Below are 19,952 nucleotides of genomic sequence, written 5' to 3'. Positions count from 1 at the left end.
CCAAAACTGAGGCACCGAATTCAAAAAGCACAACATTTTGAGAAGAATATAATAGTGTAGTTGACGTTCGATTAGATCATTTGAATATATTCAGCAATTTCCTAGTTAAACTCCATATCAATCCAATCTTAATTACAGATGAACTGATGAACGGTAATATTTCAGCACGATTTCCGGGTTATGTGAATGAAGTGATAGTTAGTTTATTATCAGATTGATTTTCCGAATTGAACCATCACTTCTTGAAATGGAAAGATCGTAATGGGACCTGTTCATTGAGCATGTCCCATTGTAAGGTAATTTAAGGTAGTACATGCCTAATTTATTTGTAAAGAGATATAATTCAGCATGATAATGAAATAATGATTATTGTTTCGAAATGTATATTGTTTGCCAATAATCAACATTTAGATCAAGATATTCCACAAATACACTTTCCTATACCTTTTTCTAATTCCACGAAATATCTATCTGGGTTTCTCACAATTTTGCCTTTTTTCTATTTATTCATTGACGATATTGACATAAGTTGTAATTATCACATCTACGACAACAAGAATTATATTAGGAAAATTCAATGAGTATCCTCAATTTTCTGTTTTGCTTCGAGGAAAGTTAATACTAGATCTTTATTAGACAGGGTAACCTAGCCTCTAGGATAGGTAGAAAACTGAAACTACTGTCAATATTGTAATGAACTTTTATACGAATATATTTTGAAATCTGATATATCCCATTAATTCATTTCTGTATCCGACTCATAGATGGCGGTAGTTACACGGTTCGTACAATAGACATAGAGACATAGACTGAGCAATACTAGCATTAAATTTTCTATTTTATAGAAAGAGAGAAATGATGGCCGGGCCAATACCTCTCTCTTTTCTGTTGACATATTGGTGAGTGCGAACCAATCAAAATTCTATAAAAAAACAACCAGCAGGCCCGAGGCCGATGTTCAGTTTCTCTATGTCACTTTTTTTGACCGTTTTTCATGCACAGATAGTCTATGGTTTGTACCAAGTGATATTGAACATAATCATTTTTAAGGTTAGATATATTAATCAAAATGTCAAGGCAACATAAAAAAAATTCAATTTTACACCAAGAAGGTACGCTTGGTAAAACTCGATATTGTGTACCTTTTACGGAATATTTTTATTTGAAAATTATAAGTAATAACCGACGCTTATATAAAGTAGTGATGGAGTTATCAATCAAGCAGAAAATTACCAGAAAAACATTAAAATAACGACTAAGAACATAAAATAAAATTCCACCAGAGTGAGTGTTTAAACTGTCCTCCGTCTTCACGAATTCACAAGTCTGAGTTACGAGATTTTTTTAATACTCAAACCCTAATTATTTTTTTTTTAATTCGACATATAAAGTAGCACTTTTGAAAACTCATTGACGTTTTGAAACGTAAAATATTTCGCAGCTGATGATTGAACGATACTTCCTTCCATAGCAACCAAGTAAAAAATTAAATATTTCCGTCACTAGGCGATTCAAAAGCCATCTGCGGAGGACGCTTGTATAGACGTTTTGTTAGTTTTTATTTGCATTGGAATAGTCACATCTTATTCAGAATTAAAATAAATATTGTGTGAAACACGTTGGGAAACACTATTTTTCGTGATTCTCGTTCATTTGCGCAGAAATACGCTCATTACGAAAAATTATGCTAACGTATGATCCAAAATGTTGACAAGAGCTGAGCAAAATTTGGTTCTGATACATTTATGGGAAAACTAATATCAGCTATTTTAGTGAGCACCTATAGTTGTCAAAATTTTAGGCAAAAATCGAATATCTCAGAATCGGTGCTATAGGACAGTGGTTGATAAACCAAAGTTTCTTCAAAATTCGACAAGGAATTCAAAAATGCAATAATATACAGGATGTTCCATTAAAAATAAGGAAGTTGATACCAACAGGGAAAAAACGGAGAAGCCTGTATGAAGGTGGGTTATGAAAAATAAAAGTTCAATCGATTACAGACAAGTTTTGTATTTAACTTTTTCTTCTAGCTTCTTTAGTTTCCGCAGTAAGGTGGAATAAGGGACACTTCAACTCGGACATCCTGTATGAATTAATTTACTTAATAAGCTGGAATTAGCGTCCGTGACTTGGTGGTTAAAGCGTCGGCTTAGTATACCGCAAGGTGGTGAATTCGATCCCGAGCTGGAGAAGAAGAAATTTTCTATTCGATACGGGACCCTAGACTGCCCTGAGCTTTTGAGCAGGGTATACTTCGATATCCCGTGTCGAATAACTAGAAATACTTCTTTATTTCGGTGTGCTGTGAGCAAAACCAATTATAATGCAAATTTTCACATAAATAGAGTATTACATCTTGCTTGTACAGTGGGAGGTAATATCGACTTCTTTGTTGGTTCTTTGGGTAGGTTAAGGTTGAGGGTTAGAAACTCTTTGAGAAGTTCACTGAGATTTAGATTTAAGACATAGAAAGGATAAAAACACAATGTGGATTATCTGAGGAGATCAGCATATCCACTGGCATACGACAAGGGGACAGCCTGAGTCCACTACTTTTCAATCTTGTAATGGACCGAATTGTTGAAAGAGTGAAGACGATACGGGCAGGCTATAAGATGGGACGCCGCTCCTTGAGTATTATGTGCTATGCTGACGACGTCTTTCTAACAGCTGAAGATGAAGATGACCTCCAGCGCCTTGCATACGAATTCACAAAAGCTGCAGAAGAGCTGAATATGATTGCGAGAATGCGAGAAATCGAAGACCATGGTTTTCGCCAAAGAGCCTATCCGATGCAAGATAGTAATTAACGGAGAAATCCTAGAGCAAGTGTCAAGATTTATCTACCTAGGAGTGACAGTATCCAGTGAACGACGCATCGTAGAAGAAGTCCGAACACAGGCGCACAAAGTAGATAAGATCGGAGGCTGCCTCAGAGATATAGTCTGGAACAACAAAACCATGAGTCACAAAGCGAAAACACGCATATACAAAGCGTGTGTGAGACCAGTGCTCACATACGCCGCCGAAACGAGGGCAGAAACGTCGACAACGAAGAGAATGGCGAGAACAACCGAAATGAGGATACTAAGATCAATCAAAGGGATAACACTCAGAGACCATGTGAGGAGTTCAGACATAAGGGAAGAACTGGAGGTGCAGGATGTCGTCAGATGGGTGAGAGCACGCAGGAGGTTCTGGAGAGACCACGTGGAGAGGATGCCGGATGAGAGACTAGCCAAATGGGCGGAAACACAAAAACCCAGCACACGCAGACCATTAGGGCGCCCTCCAAAGCGTTGGAAAGAGAGCTGGAACTCGTTGTCCCAGGAAACACAATAACAGGCAGAAAGCAGAAAACACAGGACATAGTCCTATTCAAAAGTGGAAGAAGAAGAAGAAAGGTTATCAGTGATTGTTATATTTTTCATTTTTTGTGTGAATATTTTTCTGATAGGGACGCGGCATTATTTGAAAATCGTCGGATGATATCTGTTATATGTATATTTTATACTAATCTTCGAAACCCGTTGAACCATATACGTCGATTTTTTTTGTATAATGTATATGTGTTTCAATAAATAAAATGAGCAACCTTCCTCTTGTTCAATTCTTTTTTTTCATAGGGCGCAATGTGATAATCAATTCAAGCATACAAGGTGTTTTTGAAACTTGATTAACTATAAACTTTGTCCAAAATACGGACATCCTCTAGTCCTCTAGTTTTTCAATAAGGTTGGGATCAAGAAATTAGAAGAATATAAGAGTTGATGATTTAAGCTGGAAAAGTATTATACCATTTGGGGAAAACAATTTATATTATCAACTTTTGTGCCACCCGATTTTCGAAACATATCTAACTTTGACTCAAGCTAACAAGTGAAGAAGTTGTATGCGGAAACACCAAATGCATTTAATCTTACTTATTTTTTCTGCTCTTCCCAAATACGTAAATGAAATTTCGAAATATTGATATAGAAGGTGTTGTTTCGACTGGAGCCGGACCTGAAATGAGACTTTTTCATTCTGTTAATCGATAGCACTGCTGATAAAGAACAAACGGATAAATTATCATAGAAATGTAAGGGGTGAATTATGATTATTTGAATTATGATTATTTGAACAAATGGAAAAAATTAGTAAATGAGCCTGTATCTTGCGGTTGCAAAGAATGGTAGACTCATAAAATATAGGTTGTTTAACTTCGGTAACCTCTATCTAGGCTGATTGTATCTGCATTACCCAATAAAGCACCCTGTATGAAGAATCGAAATTTTCTGGATAATGCTTCATTAGGCATACTTGGAATTCGACGTATTTTGTGAAAATAGTTTCGACGTAATACCATATAAACTTGAAAAAACCATGAAATCACTCTATTTCACGGTACTGAGTATTTTCCGAATTTGAATGGGAATTCAAACCATTATATCTCCTGCATGGAATTGACGAGCCATCTTTTATTCGGAATTGATATCAAAAATTTGGACAGTGAACTGTTAGATTAATTGATTCGATTTATTTATTTTTCTACAAGCGTGCGCATTTAACTTTTTCCCGCACGCACTTGCAAAGCGTCACTTTCCCAAAAGGTGCGGGAAAAACGCCTGCTATTTCTTTCCCGCAAGCATTTTCGTGCGGGAATGGATTAGCAGGAGTTTTTCCCGCACGCAAATATTATAGAGTAAATTAAATTCTATGTCTCTATCATAGACATATAGACATGGACTGTGCCTTTATACCTATGCATGAAATACGGTCAAAAAAAGTGACAGAGAGAAACACACGTCGGGCATGCAGTTGTCTTTTTCTAGAATTTTGATTGGTCCACACTCCCACTATGTGAACAAAAAAGAGACAGGTAAATGCCCGACGATCATTCCTCTCTTTCTATAAAAAAGACATTTTCATGCTGACATTGCTCAGTCCATGTCTCTATGTCTATGGTATATATGCACCGAACGCCGACGATGGGATATCCATGGTAACGACATGCAGAATTACGTCTGTCATTATAAATGAATTAATCAAATGAGATATGATCTTTTTCGTGAAATGGATATATTTATATATTTCAAGTGCGCTGGTAGAAAAAATATTGTTCCTAACTCTTGCGGAAAGTGTCTTGCCCGTACTCAACTGCTAACCCGAACTCTGCTTTGCATCGTTCGGGCAACGGCAGTGTCGTGCGGGCAAGTACCTATGACTTTCCGCACTTGATAAGAAAATAACTATTATGCACTTTTTTAGGGAGTGAAAGGATTCATTTTAAGGATTCTTTTTATTCCTGCGGGATTAAAAGTGAAGTGGCACTTTACCGGCCGATGAAAATATTTTTCTTCAATGTTCTCATCAGGGTTTTCATGTTAACTACCAACGTATATTTACCGTAACAAAAACCTAATTATTGAGAGAATTCAGGTATTGAGTATTGAATTTCCTAAAAGTGAACTTTGGAACAAAAATATTACAAGCGCATTAGATTCAGTGCATTTCGAAAAGAAAATATACATACAATTTCTGAAAGAAGCTGATGATAATTTCTGGATTATGTAGGTATATATAGATATGTTGAAATCTGCAGTTTTTTCCGTATATGATTCCTGGATGAGTTTGAAGCTTGCCTTGGTGAAGAACTGAAAATTGGTAATATAATCGACGAAAAACCTCCATGACGATAAAAATTCCGAATAGGTAGATACTAAGAAAAATACATTATGGACACATTATTTGGAATGTTTCCATCATCTCTTATGTTTGTGTTTTCCGATGTCCTCATTTATAATGAACTTGTACCTGTTTGTATTTCATTCAGGAAAAAAATGAATTTTGTGCCTTAGTTCTCCATACCTACTGCCATAAAATACCAATTAACTGCACTAGTATGGTAAAGTAGGTCAGTCTCATCTGTAGGTCTCTTCATTCACAGGAGGACACACAGTCGCAAGTAGCGCTAAGAAATTATAGGTTTGATCGCACCGATAGTTTTGTTTTCGATTTTTTTGTAGATTTATTCTCGGTAACGGGATACAGCAATGAAATGAAATGAAATTTGACACCACATGTTGATTGTGAGTTAAATGAAAAGACCTTTTTGTTTTATTCCTTCCATTCTGTTTTTAGGTAAGATGAGTTACGTCTGTCGACCTTTATGATATCTTGATCTAAAAGTTACAATTTTAACTGTGAATGCACGGCGTTTTTGAGAAGAAGGAAATCTTAAATATTGATTTTTGATACAAACTGGTTTCATCATTTTCATTTACCTGATGGAAGTTTCGACGTTGTGAAATCTCGAATAATATTAATTCCACCGTTATTATAAATTTTTACTGATTCGATTTGTTGCACACTTAAGGGTGATCGTGATACAACAATGGACCATTCAGCTAGAAATTCAAATAGCAACCAATTTCTTCCGAACCATTAATATAAATTATGTCAAATTTTAGATTTCCCAATTCGTTCGGAATAGTGTGTAATCTGATTTTCTTTGAACGCATTCATTTTTAAATTGTCGGTTGAGTCTATAGAACATAGGACGTTATTATTCACGATCTCCCATAATTAGTTTATATAATAGCGTTACACTTCTCGGAGAGTCATGATTCTGCTCTAAAATCGTGCGAAATATAGAACGACTGAATGGGTCCTAGAATCAACTGATGGATTATTCTACAAGGCGACTGAAGATGAAGAAATATTTCTGCATGGCAATGAATGCCCACTATTCTCCATAATGAACCGATATAACTTATCTTTCGAAATTCAAAGTGTTAATGTTGAGAGATATGCAGAGCCACTCTTCAATTCTTAACGCATTTGTACTGTAGGTTTCTATTAATAAGACAACAGTATAATATAAATTGCTCGATTGCATGAATCGAAATGAGTAATTAATTCCACCAAATTTGGCCCAAGGGGAGTAAGCATGGTGAATTGGCCCTTGGAAGATACTTGAACGATATTGATACGATTTGTAGGTACCAATGAGAGTTTTAGATCTTCAACTCACTCGTTTTTTTGCGAAAGACACGAATAACAAAAGATTTTACTGCGGATTCTAGTAATGTGTTGCGAAGCTCCCTAACGTCGCAAGGCCTTGATTTTTGCAACTGTTCTAATTTTACGAATAAATAATATTGATTCATAAAAGATCACGTCCTTAATTAAAAGGTATAAGGATTTCACGGCAATGAGGGAAAATTAAAGTGTTAACAAAACTTCATTCAAAAGTCGACATTTCGTATGTATCATCAGACTTTATCAGGATTGTAGAGAAGATAAAATGTGAAATCAGACTAGAACAAAAAAAAACATAGATGCCTGAACAAGCATTGTAAAAATTAGATGTAAACATAAAATCAGGGCAAAGGGCAATACATGAAGGGCGAGAATGAACAAATTTACTTGAATACATCGACGAACATAACCAAACAAATATACAATTTACAATTTACATTTTTTCTAGGAAGATCAAAGCCAGGGACTTTTTTTAAGGATCAATAATCAAACCTTTAATAAAGAGATTACATGAATTCCACTCTGATTGCCAAAATTCTTTATGGCTATCAGTCGAATAAAGAAAATCGTTAGTCCACAAAGGCTTACGAGATTTAAATCTGGCACTTCTAGAATCTAGTGAATATTTACCAGATTCTAGAAGTGCCAGATTATTATTATTATTCCCAATTTGTGAAGGAATGGGATTTATTCCAAGACTTCGAAACTGCCACCTGTCGGCGAATATGAGGTGGTACGATGTTTGACAGAACAGGTTACCAATGCAGAGGTGTAGATTTGATAGTTTCTGTAACAACCCTCTTGAAATCATTGAGTAGGGTATCGATTTTATTGACTGTTGGACCAAACAGAGCAATAGTACTCAGCAGCAGAAAAATCTAATACCAAAGCTGCCGTACGAAGTGTGATGGCATCAGCACCCCAAGAAGAAGCAGCTGATTTTTGAAGTATGTTGATCCTCGATTTCAATTCTGAACGTAAAATTTCCAAATGAACCTTAAAATTTAATGAAGAATCTTATTTTATCCCGAGATATTTAGGATTGAAATTATGTTGTGAAACATCATCAGCAAAATTTACTCCCAATTTTCTATATTTTGTTGATTATGTAAATGTAAGCAGGAAACTTACCTTTTAATTTTGATTTGGTCAACAATTTTGCCAAAATATTTGAGAAATCCTTGAAAGCGAGACTTGTTTCATTCCTGAATTAATTTGTTGAGCAGTAGTCAATTTGGGTTTAGGGAGAATGTTTCAACGACAGACGCTTTACGGGAGTTCACGGAGAGTGTATTGAACTCTATGAATGATAGTCGGAAAGTTTTGGCGGTATTCATTGACCTAAAAAAAGCGTTCGACACGGTGGAATACAGCATATTATTGGAAAGATTGGAGGCAGTCGGGGTTAGGGGAGTCGCTTCGAAACTATTTCAAATTCATTTGAAAGACCGTTTCCGAATTGGAGATGATTGCATATGCTGACGACTCTGTTGTGGTATTTAGGGGGAAAAATTGGGTAGAGACCTATGGTAAGGCCATCACAAGTCTGAGTAAAGCAAGTTGCAGAATGGGCTTCTATTTAAACACGAACGCATGAGTGTTGGAATTGCCTTCTGCAACGAGTATTAGACGATATTTCCTCTATTTCTGTCAAGTTTTGTGTGATACTGTCGAAATTCAATGAAAAAATTCAGATTATACATCCTAGTGACTTTTGTATTTGATTTTGACAGTTGGTGTGACTTTTACGAAAATTGACAGATTACGGAATTCGAATTTTGAAAAAATTTATAATTACGTATTAAATTCGTGAAAAAGTTGATTTAACACCACCATAATTGAGAGAAATTGCGAATAATGTCTTAAATAAATTAATACCACAAAAACCTAAAGCCCTGTATGAAAAAGAATATGAAAAACTCATGAAGTGGTCTGAAAAGAATTCAGTCATTAGAATTTCAGAAAATGTTTTATTAGCATATTTCGAACATTTAAGTAAAACATATAAAAGTTCTACATTAGGGAGAACTTATTCAATTGTACGCAGCATGCTCAATATACAACAGAGCATCGATATTTCAAAATGTATTAAATTGCAATGTTTATTAAAAAGTCTTTCTAAAGAATATAAACCGAAGAAATCAAAAGTTCTTGATTTTGAGCAAATCGACAAATTTCTGAAGAATATGTAAAATAATACTCATTTGGATATGGTGGTAACAATAATATATAATTCTGTTCTATGTACACTTAATATATAAATAAATAAATAAAAAATAAAAAAAAAATAATATGACATAACCACTTTCAGGTAGTATTAATCATGGGATATGCTGGGGCATGCAGAAGGGTAGAGCTCTGCAATATGAAAGTTCAAGACATAGAATTCAATGTCCTCCTGAACAGGTTGATTTACGAAACTATATTTTATTTATTTGTACTGGTATTCAAAGATGGAACAATATCAAGGAGTTTTCAAAAACAAGAACTTTTCTGGGACAATTTGAATTATTTTGTGATGCACAAATGATGAATGATTATCATCATCGTCGGAAGAATAATCTGACAAAATATTTTGGGAATAACAACAGCAGAGATAGATTATCGAAATATGTTGAAATCCTCGATGATATGGCTTTAAATTTCATAGAGATATTTCTTGAATAATTATTATAACCTTCCATATTTTTCGATTATTCCAACCAAATTAACAATGATCTTTAAAAGTCCCAAATACACAAATAAAATTAAGCACGCTGCGTGGATTCTTTTGAAGTTATAGGTATGTTTCTGGACAATATACTATACATTTAATCCATGTAATACTTACTTATTAATTGTATTTGGTTACAATGAAGAGATCGATCCTAAATTCACAACCAAAACCAACACAGAAGTAGTTAATATTATACTAATCACCAATCAACTTTCAACTCCGAACTGTTCACAGTCCAAACTACGAAGAAAATGGTAATGGCGGCAATATGAAATAGGTGAATTGTATATTGTTTATCTGCAATAAACCTCTCAGGGCAGATTATGCGATGTCTAGAGAAGATATCCACATGTTTACATGATTTTCAACTCGCCAGTACCTCTCAGTAAGTAGACGAAGAAATGCCACAGATGGCAGAGATCAGAACAAATAAAGATTTCCAATAGCCTTTGGAGAACTCTTTGGGAAGTGCATATTACGTTTCAAAAAATCATCCTCATGCCAACATTTTCGAAACATCCCAGGGATGTTTGTGCTCGCTGGGCAGTACTCGAAAAACTAACCACACAAATTATTTCTCAAGCAAATATTAACTCTGGAGCTATTCTTCACGACAAACGGACTCGTTAAAGATCATACATTTTACAAAAATATCGACAGAAGCTATATTGTGGCGACCTTCGATAAGCTTCCAGTTATTGTTAATGAAGTGACCAGTGAAGACTTCTCTGTCTTATCTACAAAGCATCTAATAACCTCTCGATTACTAGGTAGAAAAGGTAATGCCGGCCATTAGCTGGCCCCAAGGCTTTCCCTTGACGAGTTTTTTTGTTGGAAGAGCTCAGTTACACAGCCAAATTTCTTCCTGACGAATGCTATTCCTCTGGACATAAGTAGGTCTTTGGCGACCCAATGGTCTAGCGAATAACCTTCAGTCACAGATAAGAGATCCTGCTGCTGCTGCTGAATGCTTATCTCACCATACTCCACTTTCTGGGTGGTCGTCCTTCTCAGATGGGTTTCGTCATGTTGGTCGTAGTCTGCCTCGTATTTCACCAAACGATTTATAAGGGGTTTCCTTCCCCTGAGTAGTTTTTGGATACGGTAGACTTCATCACGACGTTGATCCTTTCATCACCCTTTATGGTCCTTCCCAGTCCTTCGGTGATAATCCTCTTCTCCTCTCGGAGTTGTATAGCCAGACCAAGTCTCCAACATCTAAATCACCTTCCACAGCTTTGTGGTCATACCAAGTCTTCATTCGATCACTCGCTATTTGGAGATTCTGTCTGCCTAATGAATGTAGTGTAGGCTGCCCTTCAAGTTGCTCACGTTGTCCTCACCAGCTATCTCCATTTCGGGCTTACATCTAAACTCCAGGTCACTATGCAACCTTGTTTCTCGACCGAATATAATACAGGCTGGTGACTCTCCTGTCGATTCTTTTATTGATCATCTGTAAATATATGAAAATATCTGTCCCAATCTCGATGATGATCAGAGAACACTTCAGAGAGATATTTTCCAATAGTTCGATTCATTTTATCGACCATGCCATCAAGAAACTTGATTCAAAAGGAAATAATTCTTCTTTCAGCGTTGGGGTCCCAACATTAGAAATGTATGAATTGCTGATGGACAAAAATTTTTGGCCTAATGGTATACTAATTAGGGATTTCAACTTCCGAATTTTTTTCCGGAGAGACCCGAAGAACATCCCGAATGTACAACAATCAATGAATCAAATTTAAGTACCGTTAATGATAAATTGTAGGTTATTGACAATTTCAGTATTCTACATCAGAATGTTAGATCAATAGGTAACTGTGTTGAAAAACTCGAAGAAATAATAGAGAAAAGGATATCCAAATACTAAGCCTCACAGAACATTGGAAATCAGAAGAACAACTTAATTATTACAGCATAAATGATTTTACATTGAGGGCCAAATTTTGTAGAAAAGCGGGTGAACATGGAGGAGTAGCAATATTTGCCAGGAAGGATGTAAAAACTAGAGAAATTAATAACATCAGTAAGAAATCAAGAAGTGGGGAATTCGAGTGCGCAGCAGTTGAAATTTCAATAGACAGCAAGAAGATTATTTTAATAGTCGTATACAACAATGGTTATCAAACAATGATAAGTCAATTAACATCTATACTAGACAATATAAAAAATGAACATACACAAATAATGATACTTGGAGACTTCAATATTGACATGCTAAAAAAAACAAGAAAGAAGAATGAATGGCTGAATTTTCTCAGCACCTGTAACAGCAGAATATTTTTGAACCTACCAGAATTACGTCAACAACTGCATCTTCGATTGATGCTATATACACCCGACTTGAAGTCCCCTTTTCCACTGAGGTACTTCATACACACATATCAGACCACAGTGCACAAATGATATCGCTCAGACAAGCTAGATCAATTCCCAAATTCAGTTATAGAAGAATTTACTCGACAGAAAATTTGAAGAAGTTCAAAGCAAGTTTGGGAGATCAAGACTGGTTGGAACTGTACAAAATGGAAACACATAAAGTAGATGAACAGTTGAATCTTTTTTATGAAATATATAATGAACATCTAAATATGGCCTGTCCTAATGTGAAAATACCAACGAAATGTAAACAAAAGAAAATCATCAGAGATCCACATATTATGCACCTTAAAAATCAGCTAGATGTACTACTTCTGCTCAGCATGAAATATGATAAATTCAAAGAAAAATATGAAGAAGTCAAGAAACAATATGATCAGCTATTGATAAAACAAAAATCTAAATTATATGAGGAAATGATTCAGAAGTCAGACAACAAGAATAAAACTGTGTGGACAATAATTAATTCCCTGAAGAATGGAAATAATGATACCAAATTTCCCATGGAGGGTTCCCCTGAGGTTGCGGATAAACTAAACGATTTCTTTGTCAATGCAGCATCGAACTTGATAAACACTAAAGGAAATAAGCAAGAAAGACGTGGCACCACACCAGAGAACCAACACACCACAGAAATGTCAACCGTTTCAATTACTGAAGAACAACTTATGTTAATAATAAAATCGTTAAAAAACCAGCAAACAAGAGGATATGATGGAATATCTAATAACATTGTTAGAGAAACGAGGGATGAAATATTAAAACCACTGAACTTCATAGTGAATAACTCCTTGAGGCATGGAATATTTCCAGAAGCTTTGAAGATTGCTATAGTCAAGCCTAACCATAAGAAAGGAGATATAAATGATTATAAGAACTACAGACCTATAAGTATTTTGCCATCTTTCTCCAAGATTTTTGAGGTGGCATTCTGTAACCAACTTGTCCAATACTTTATAGAGAATAACTTGTTCTCCAAGAATCAGCATGGTTTTCTAAAAGGAAAATCCATACAGACAGCTGTGTTTCAGTTTCTCTTGGGGATAGTGGATGCTTTTGAGGAAGGAGACTTAGCGTTGGGATTGTTCTTGGATCTTGCCAAGGCCTTTGATAGTTTGAGTGTCGACATTTTATTGAAGAAGTTGGAGAAGTATGGTATTGCTGGCCCAGCGATGGAATGGATCCGGTCATATTTCAGAGGAAGAACACAACTTGTGGAAATTTCTACCAACAATGGTTATGTAAGATCTCAACCACTCGAATTGAAATTAGGAGTTCCGCAGGGAAGTATTGCTGGTCCTATTTTTTTCATTATTTATATTAATGATTTCATACAGAATTCACAAGAGAATGACTCAAACCTCCTGCTGATAAAGTCCTTGTGGCCAGAGCTGAGGCAGCTGCTTGAGGATGTATTCCTGCAAGCTGAGATGTGGTTCGACCAAAATAACCTCATTTTGAATAAAATTAAGACAGGTATTGTACTGTTTCATCCTGTAAATTCTGGAATACAACCACCAGAGAGTATCTCGTTACAAAATCAACAATACGCAGTATCAAGATGTGTTAAATTCCTTGGCCTCCATGTAGATGAAGAACTGAGCTGGCACTCACACATACAACAACTTTGTAATAAGGCTAGTTCTTCAGTTTATGCTCTAAGGATTCTCTCAAGGTATGTTGACTCCACAACACTAAGAACTGCATATTATGGAACAATTGAGTCACAGCTTAGATTCGGAATAACCTTTTACGGCAGTGGTAATGTTTCATCTCTATTTGTCCTGCAGAAAAAGGCACTCAGAATAATGTGTGAACTGAGTTATAGGGAATCATGTCGCGGTTTTTTCAGACGAAAAGGAATCTTGACGATCTATGGGATATATATTCAGGAATGCCTCCTATTTTTTCATTAGAACCAAGAATTGTTCAGCAAGTATAGGAACCTTAAGGAAAGATATAATACAAGAACCTCATCATATAACCTTCCTAAATATAGATTGACGACAAGTCAAAATCAAATGCAATACAGATGCCTAAAACTTTTCAATAGTCTACCTGGGGTAATAGAGAGGGAAAACAACTTCAACTTGTTCAAGAAGAAGATTTTCAAGCTTCTACTGAGTCGGGAACCTTACTGTCTCGATGATTTCATGAATTAAAACTGCTTATTTGACACTATTTCATTTCATTTGCTATCAGTATTTATTATTGTAACCATTGATTTGAAATAAAGATTGTTTGTTGTTGTTGTTGTTGACCGTGGGTGATGGGCCGTTGTTCTCGTCGTCTTGATTCTGAGCAATTCGCATACATTCTGGAAAAGGTGGACTGGAAGTTCTGTCCTTGATCGGAATGTAGCTCGAGTGGCACACCAAACCATTTGAACATCTCGTTTGATCAGCACATTCAACAATCTCGAGCTCTCTTGGTTGTCCATCGCCAACAGTCCATCTTCGGTTGCTGTGAATGTGCTAGCAATATCCATGGCGACGCATTCCAGAGGACTGCCTACGTTATACTGCTTGATTGGCGATCTATGATTTCCTCTCGGGCCATTCGATGAAGCACATAATCTGCATTTCCGGCATTTCCTGCAATTGACCCTGTAAAAACACACCTTGTCTAGCATTTCTTGATACCGAAATGTCCCCTAGAAGCTCATTTTTGACTGCGGTACCCTCGTCATTCTCGATGGACCTCTTCAGAAGTCCTTCATCCAAAATTATGAAATCCCACTGTGCTCAGTAGCACTTCACCCTAGGATTCAGATGACTCACTTCTTCCCATTTTATAGTATCTGTCCTTTTTTCTTCCAATCCAGCAACATCTTCAGTTTTGGGTCACCTTCCCCTGTAAACGTAGGAAAAATGCTGGTTCAACAAAAGAAGTTATTTAAAGAAATAAATATAATGATCCAGAAAGTACACCTCAGAAAAAGGATTCTAATGGCAACTGCTTACCTCGTCAATATTTTCCGAAATCTCGGTTCTTGGATTTCTGTAGATGTTGAATCACAGCACTGGATCGAATTTGATACGTTTTGCAGTAATTATGGACACTTTTTGATAGCACTAGCGAGTCGACGTTCGGCAGTAAGAATCACGACGTAACATGTGTCCGAAAAACCAGCAGTTGTCGATGTTTCAGACGTGTAGCTTGCAATGCCGCGAAATTTAAATATCAATAAAAAGGGAAATACATAATTCAATTTGGCAAACAATAACTTAGAGGAAAATAAACAAATATTTGATAATTGATTAATGAATACGGGCAAATTGAGAGTCCCAAACAGGAGTTATCCCAAATTTGTAGCCAATTCGAATCCACGATGGTTATTCCCAAGCAGAATTCCTCTTCTTCTTCTTTGGTGCACTGCTTGCAATCTAATAGACATGAACTCCTGGATAATGATAGATAGAGAAATATCTTTATTTCAAAATATGCGTACAACATAGACTGAAATAGTGTCAGAAGAATATACACTTACTAATAATATCCAGTAATGGATTACTAACCCTAAAATTTAATAACTCTGAAAATTATCATAGTTCTAAAAGTATTAACATCTCTCCTTCACTTTTCTTCTGAAAGATGTGGAATTATTTATTACACACAATTTAAATAACATAACACCCCACAGTAGTAGTCGGATTTTATACTATGATGATTTCCTGAAAATTACCAATTCCATTTTTTTCTGACATTTCGACAGCACTCTCAATGAAATAAACTGCGATTTTAGTATATATTTTATGGTCAATGAGTTTACCAAAACAATTTTCGTTCAGGTGGCATTGTTTCTACTTCCCATTTTTCCGCACTATCAGTGACAGATTTTATTTTTGTTCGACACATCGACGACATTTTGTGGGATGACATATTCAACTATGGTAGGCCCGTTGGATAATAAGGCCTAAATAACAGAAATTCAATCAACAAAGGTCGCCGGCGTTCAAAATCACAGTGGTGCTTAGCAATCATTCATAGATGGCGCCTCAAAATGGCCATGACGTGTTAGACCTCACAACAACCGACCGACAAAGTGGGGTCGGAAAGCCTCCCCAGAGCCTGAATCCTATCGACAAATATGCCTCACCTCCATGGAGAAACGAATTGACAACACTATAAGGGGAAATTTAAAGCTCCATAAGAAACAATTTGCCTATACAGCGGGTAAATCCACTGTAGACGCCCTCCACTATCTTCTCAAAGAGGTGGAAGGCACCCTTGTGGCAAAGGAGATTCAGCTCGCAATGTTTGGAGACATTGGGGGGTTCTTTCATAATACCCTACATGTTTCCATATGCAATGCAGCTAAGCGGAAACGGATAGAACCCTCCACTGTCAAGTGGATATCAGCTATGTTGAAAGGGCGAACCGTCATAGCCTACCTGGGGGAAACTGAAATGACCGTGCTGACGTGCAGGGGGATGCCCTCATGGAGGGGTACTATCACCGCTGCTGTGGAGTTTGGTCTGGTGGACGGTCTTCTGGAGAGGCAGGTGGCTTTAAAGTCCAGGCATACGCCGACGACATAGTGGTGACTGTGAGAGGCAAGCATGAAGGCCCACTGAGCAGCCTAAAGCAAACCGCTCTCAGGATTTTCGAAAAGTGGTGCGAGGAGGGGGGGCTAACTGTCAATCCCTCGAAGATAACACGGATCCCGTTCACAAGAAAAGGGAATCTCGACTTCCTGAATGGCCAGTCTCTGAAGTTCTCCAGTGAGTGCAAATATCTAAGTGTCATCCTGGACAACCAACTCAACTGGGGAAAACACATAAATAAGACTGTTTCAGAGTCACGGCGGCCATGTGGGCTCGCAAAAGACTCTTTGGAAAGACTTGGGGCATGAAACCGAGAATGGTACTGTGGCATACACAGCGGTAGTACGTCCTATTGTCAGCTATGCGTCTCTAGCATGGTGAACAAAAACCGAAGAGGTCACCACACGCAGCCGGTTGCAGAAACTGCAAAAGCTGGCCTGTGTTGGTGTTACGGGATCTATGCACATAGCCCCTACAGCAGCGCTTGAGGCCATACTTGATATGTTTCCCTACACTTACAATGAGGAAATGTAGAATGCTAGATCAATAAGAATATTCCTGGGTTGGATATACAGGGTGTTTCATCATAAACTGGACAAACTCATATGACGTGTAGAGAACATCGGGAGAATCATTTTTTTCTTATGAAATATTTCCCGTTTTCGAAGCATAAGGGAGATACACGGTGTTTTGTCATTTTCGAGCGTTATTATATTGAGTGTGGTCGGTTATGTATAAGACTGGAAGTAATGGTTTCTTGTCATATCGTAGTATTTTTGGATGCTTCATTCAGAAATGGTGTAGAGCACCGAAAAAAAAATTACAAAATGGCGGAAAACCTGCAATGTTCGTGATTTTTTTTTTCGGTTGCCAAAGTGATTTTCATTTCCTAAATTAACACAATTTTTAAAGGATATCTGTGAAAAATTTTTTTCAGAAATCGAACACAACTTTTTTTTACATGTCTACAGCGAAAAAAAAATTTCACTCGAAATTGATGAAATTTTTCACGATTGTACTTACTTTCATACCTAACACGAATATCAAAACAGAATCGAAAAATATCAAACGGTTTCGTTTTTACAGCCATTCAAATGTCCCGTTCGAATATCTGAAATAATAAAAAAACATGACACAGCTTGTGTTCTTAGGCCCATAATTTTTGAATTTGTATGTCGAAACATTCCAGATTGCAAAATGAATTTAAAAAAATCAGTGAAACTTCATTGATAGTCGGACTCCCTGCTCTGAGTTAAGTACCTATTAAAATAAATGTGGAATCTGAATTGAGACTGTTCAAAGGTTTTTAATTTTCGTTGCCAAGCAATGGCAGCTCATAGAATTTGACAGAGTATTTGAATTTAACTGAATATAATATTGCAACTATCTTGAAACCAATTTATGCAGTTTGAGTAGAACTTGGCGGTTAATACTTCCCAGATATTAATGGCATGGCATTATTGCGGAAATTTCTACGAATAATTCCACAATTTCACAAACGCAACAAAAAAAACCTATTAGTATAAAATTTATTCATTATTCGTTCTCCAAAATGTTGCCATTTTTCAGGATACACTTTCTCGCCCTTTTCGCCACACTATTCACCGCTGAACGAACCATTTCCGGGTTTCGGCGAATCTCTTCGGCGGCTGATTCGATTCTTTGAATCAGTTCTTCTCTCGAAGTCACTGGAGCTCGCTTATCATAAACAAGACTCTTCATATGACCCCAGAAATAAAAATCCATAGGTGTAAGATCTGGAGAACGAGGAGGCCATGCGACAGGTCCCAATCGGCCGATCCATCGGCGAGGGTATTGAGAGTCTAAAAATTCTCGTACACTCCTCACTGTGTGAGCAGGGCAACCATCATGCTGGTACCATATTCCTTGAAAGTGACTCAAAGGAATATCTTCCAATAGATCGGGCAGAGTTTCCCTCAAAAATTGATTATAGCCATTTCCAGTCAATGTTTCAGGAAGAATGTAAGGTCCTATAATGAATCCATCCTTCATTCCCGCCAAACATTGACAGAAAATCTCTTCTGGCTATTTTTTGCTACTGTTGCATGTGGATTTTCCCTTTGCCATATTATATTATTTTTTTTGTTGAAGAAACCATCTCTGTGGAATGTTGCTTCATCCGTAAACAGTATGAGACGTAGGAAATTCCTATTCTCACGTGTCCTTCTTAAAATAAATTCACAGAATTCTTTCCTCTTCTCAAAATCACCTTCTTCTAAGGTTTGACATGAATGGAAATGGTACGGATGGTAGCGATTTCTTTTCAAAACTCTCCATACAGTGGATTTAATCTTATTCACACTTGGATGATTTGTTAGAGTTCTCGTTGATACCATCGGATTTTCACTCACTAAATCCAGGATACGTTCTTCGTTATTTCGGATTGTTTCCTTCTTCTTGCGGTGAAGAATACCTTCTTCACGTAATTTACGCACTGTTTCTATGAAAGTTTTAAAATTAGGAACGTTTCGGCTTGGAAATCTGCGAGCGTAAATTTCCCTTGCTTTTCTCCCTGAGGAATTCGCTTCATAATAAGCCTGAACCATATCATTTTTTTCTAAAAGTGAATATTTCATTTTCGTTTGCATACAAATCGTTTCAATATACTCGAATTATTCAGTAAAATTAAAATACCCTGTCAAATTCTATCAGCTACTGTTGCTCGGCAACGAAAATTAATATGTATACTTAGAACCTTAGAACAGACCCATATTTCACATTAATACTTAACTCAGAGTAGGGAGTTCGACTCTCAATGAAGTTTAACTGATTTTTTTAAATTCATTTTGCAATCTGGAATGTTTCGACATACAAATTCAAAAATTATGGGCCTAAGAACACAAGCTGTGTCATGTTTTTTTATTATTTCAGATTAGTGGGATGATTCATGTCCATTCTTGATAATATTGAATTTGAGAATCGTGGCTATATTGGACTATGTATACTGGTAAAAGGGGGAATTAAGCCCAGTTGAATTTTGTCGACGTTTCGGACATTTATTGTTTGATCACATACAAAACAATTGGGTTGTCCTTAATCATGACTAGAAAGCAGCAGATGTTAAAATGAAATCTTACTTACGGATATAAACATAAATACCTAATTCATTTGAATTATTTGAAATTAAAAACATATATATGATCGTCAACCTGTTTCGATCATCAACAAAACTTGCTGTAGTTATGATGGAAATTTAAAAACACTAAAAATATCTTTCCTCTCTAACATCCAAAACATATTAATAAACAATAAATGTC

General features: G+C 36.4%; 1 protein-coding gene and 1 long non-coding RNA gene across 2 annotated transcripts; one reads left to right on the top strand and one right to left on the bottom strand.

The window, feature by feature from the left end:
- Nucleotides 1-2,769: 2,769 nt before the first annotated feature.
- Nucleotides 2,770-3,345, top strand: LOC123306294. The gene has a single exon (XM_044888211.1). The coding sequence runs from the start codon at nucleotides 2,770-2,772 to the stop codon at nucleotides 3,343-3,345; it is 576 nt and encodes a 191-aa protein (XP_044744146.1).
- A 16,313-nt stretch (nucleotides 3,346-19,658) lies between these two features.
- On the bottom strand, nucleotides 19,659-19,932 carry LOC123322786. The gene is made up of 2 exons (XR_006539220.1): nucleotides 19,795-19,932; nucleotides 19,659-19,738 (listed from the first exon to the last, which is right to left on the bottom strand). It is a non-coding gene; the product is annotated as an uncharacterized LOC123322786 (long non-coding RNA).
- Between the last annotated feature and the right edge of the window lie 20 nt (nucleotides 19,933-19,952).

The sequence above is a fragment of the Coccinella septempunctata genome, chromosome 1 (assembly GCF_907165205.1).
Source record: "Coccinella septempunctata chromosome 1, icCocSept1.1, whole genome shotgun sequence".
Taxonomy (NCBI): Eukaryota; Metazoa; Arthropoda; class Insecta; order Coleoptera; family Coccinellidae; genus Coccinella; species Coccinella septempunctata.
Note: the sequence above shows the minus strand (reverse complement) of the source record. Positions and strands in the feature narration are given on the sequence as shown.

What these genes read in the sequence shown, in the direction of transcription:
- LOC123306294 (XM_044888211.1), top strand. Translation starts at nt 2,770, where the DNA reads ATGGTTTTCGCCAAAGAGCCTATCCGATGCAAGATAGTAATTAACGGA.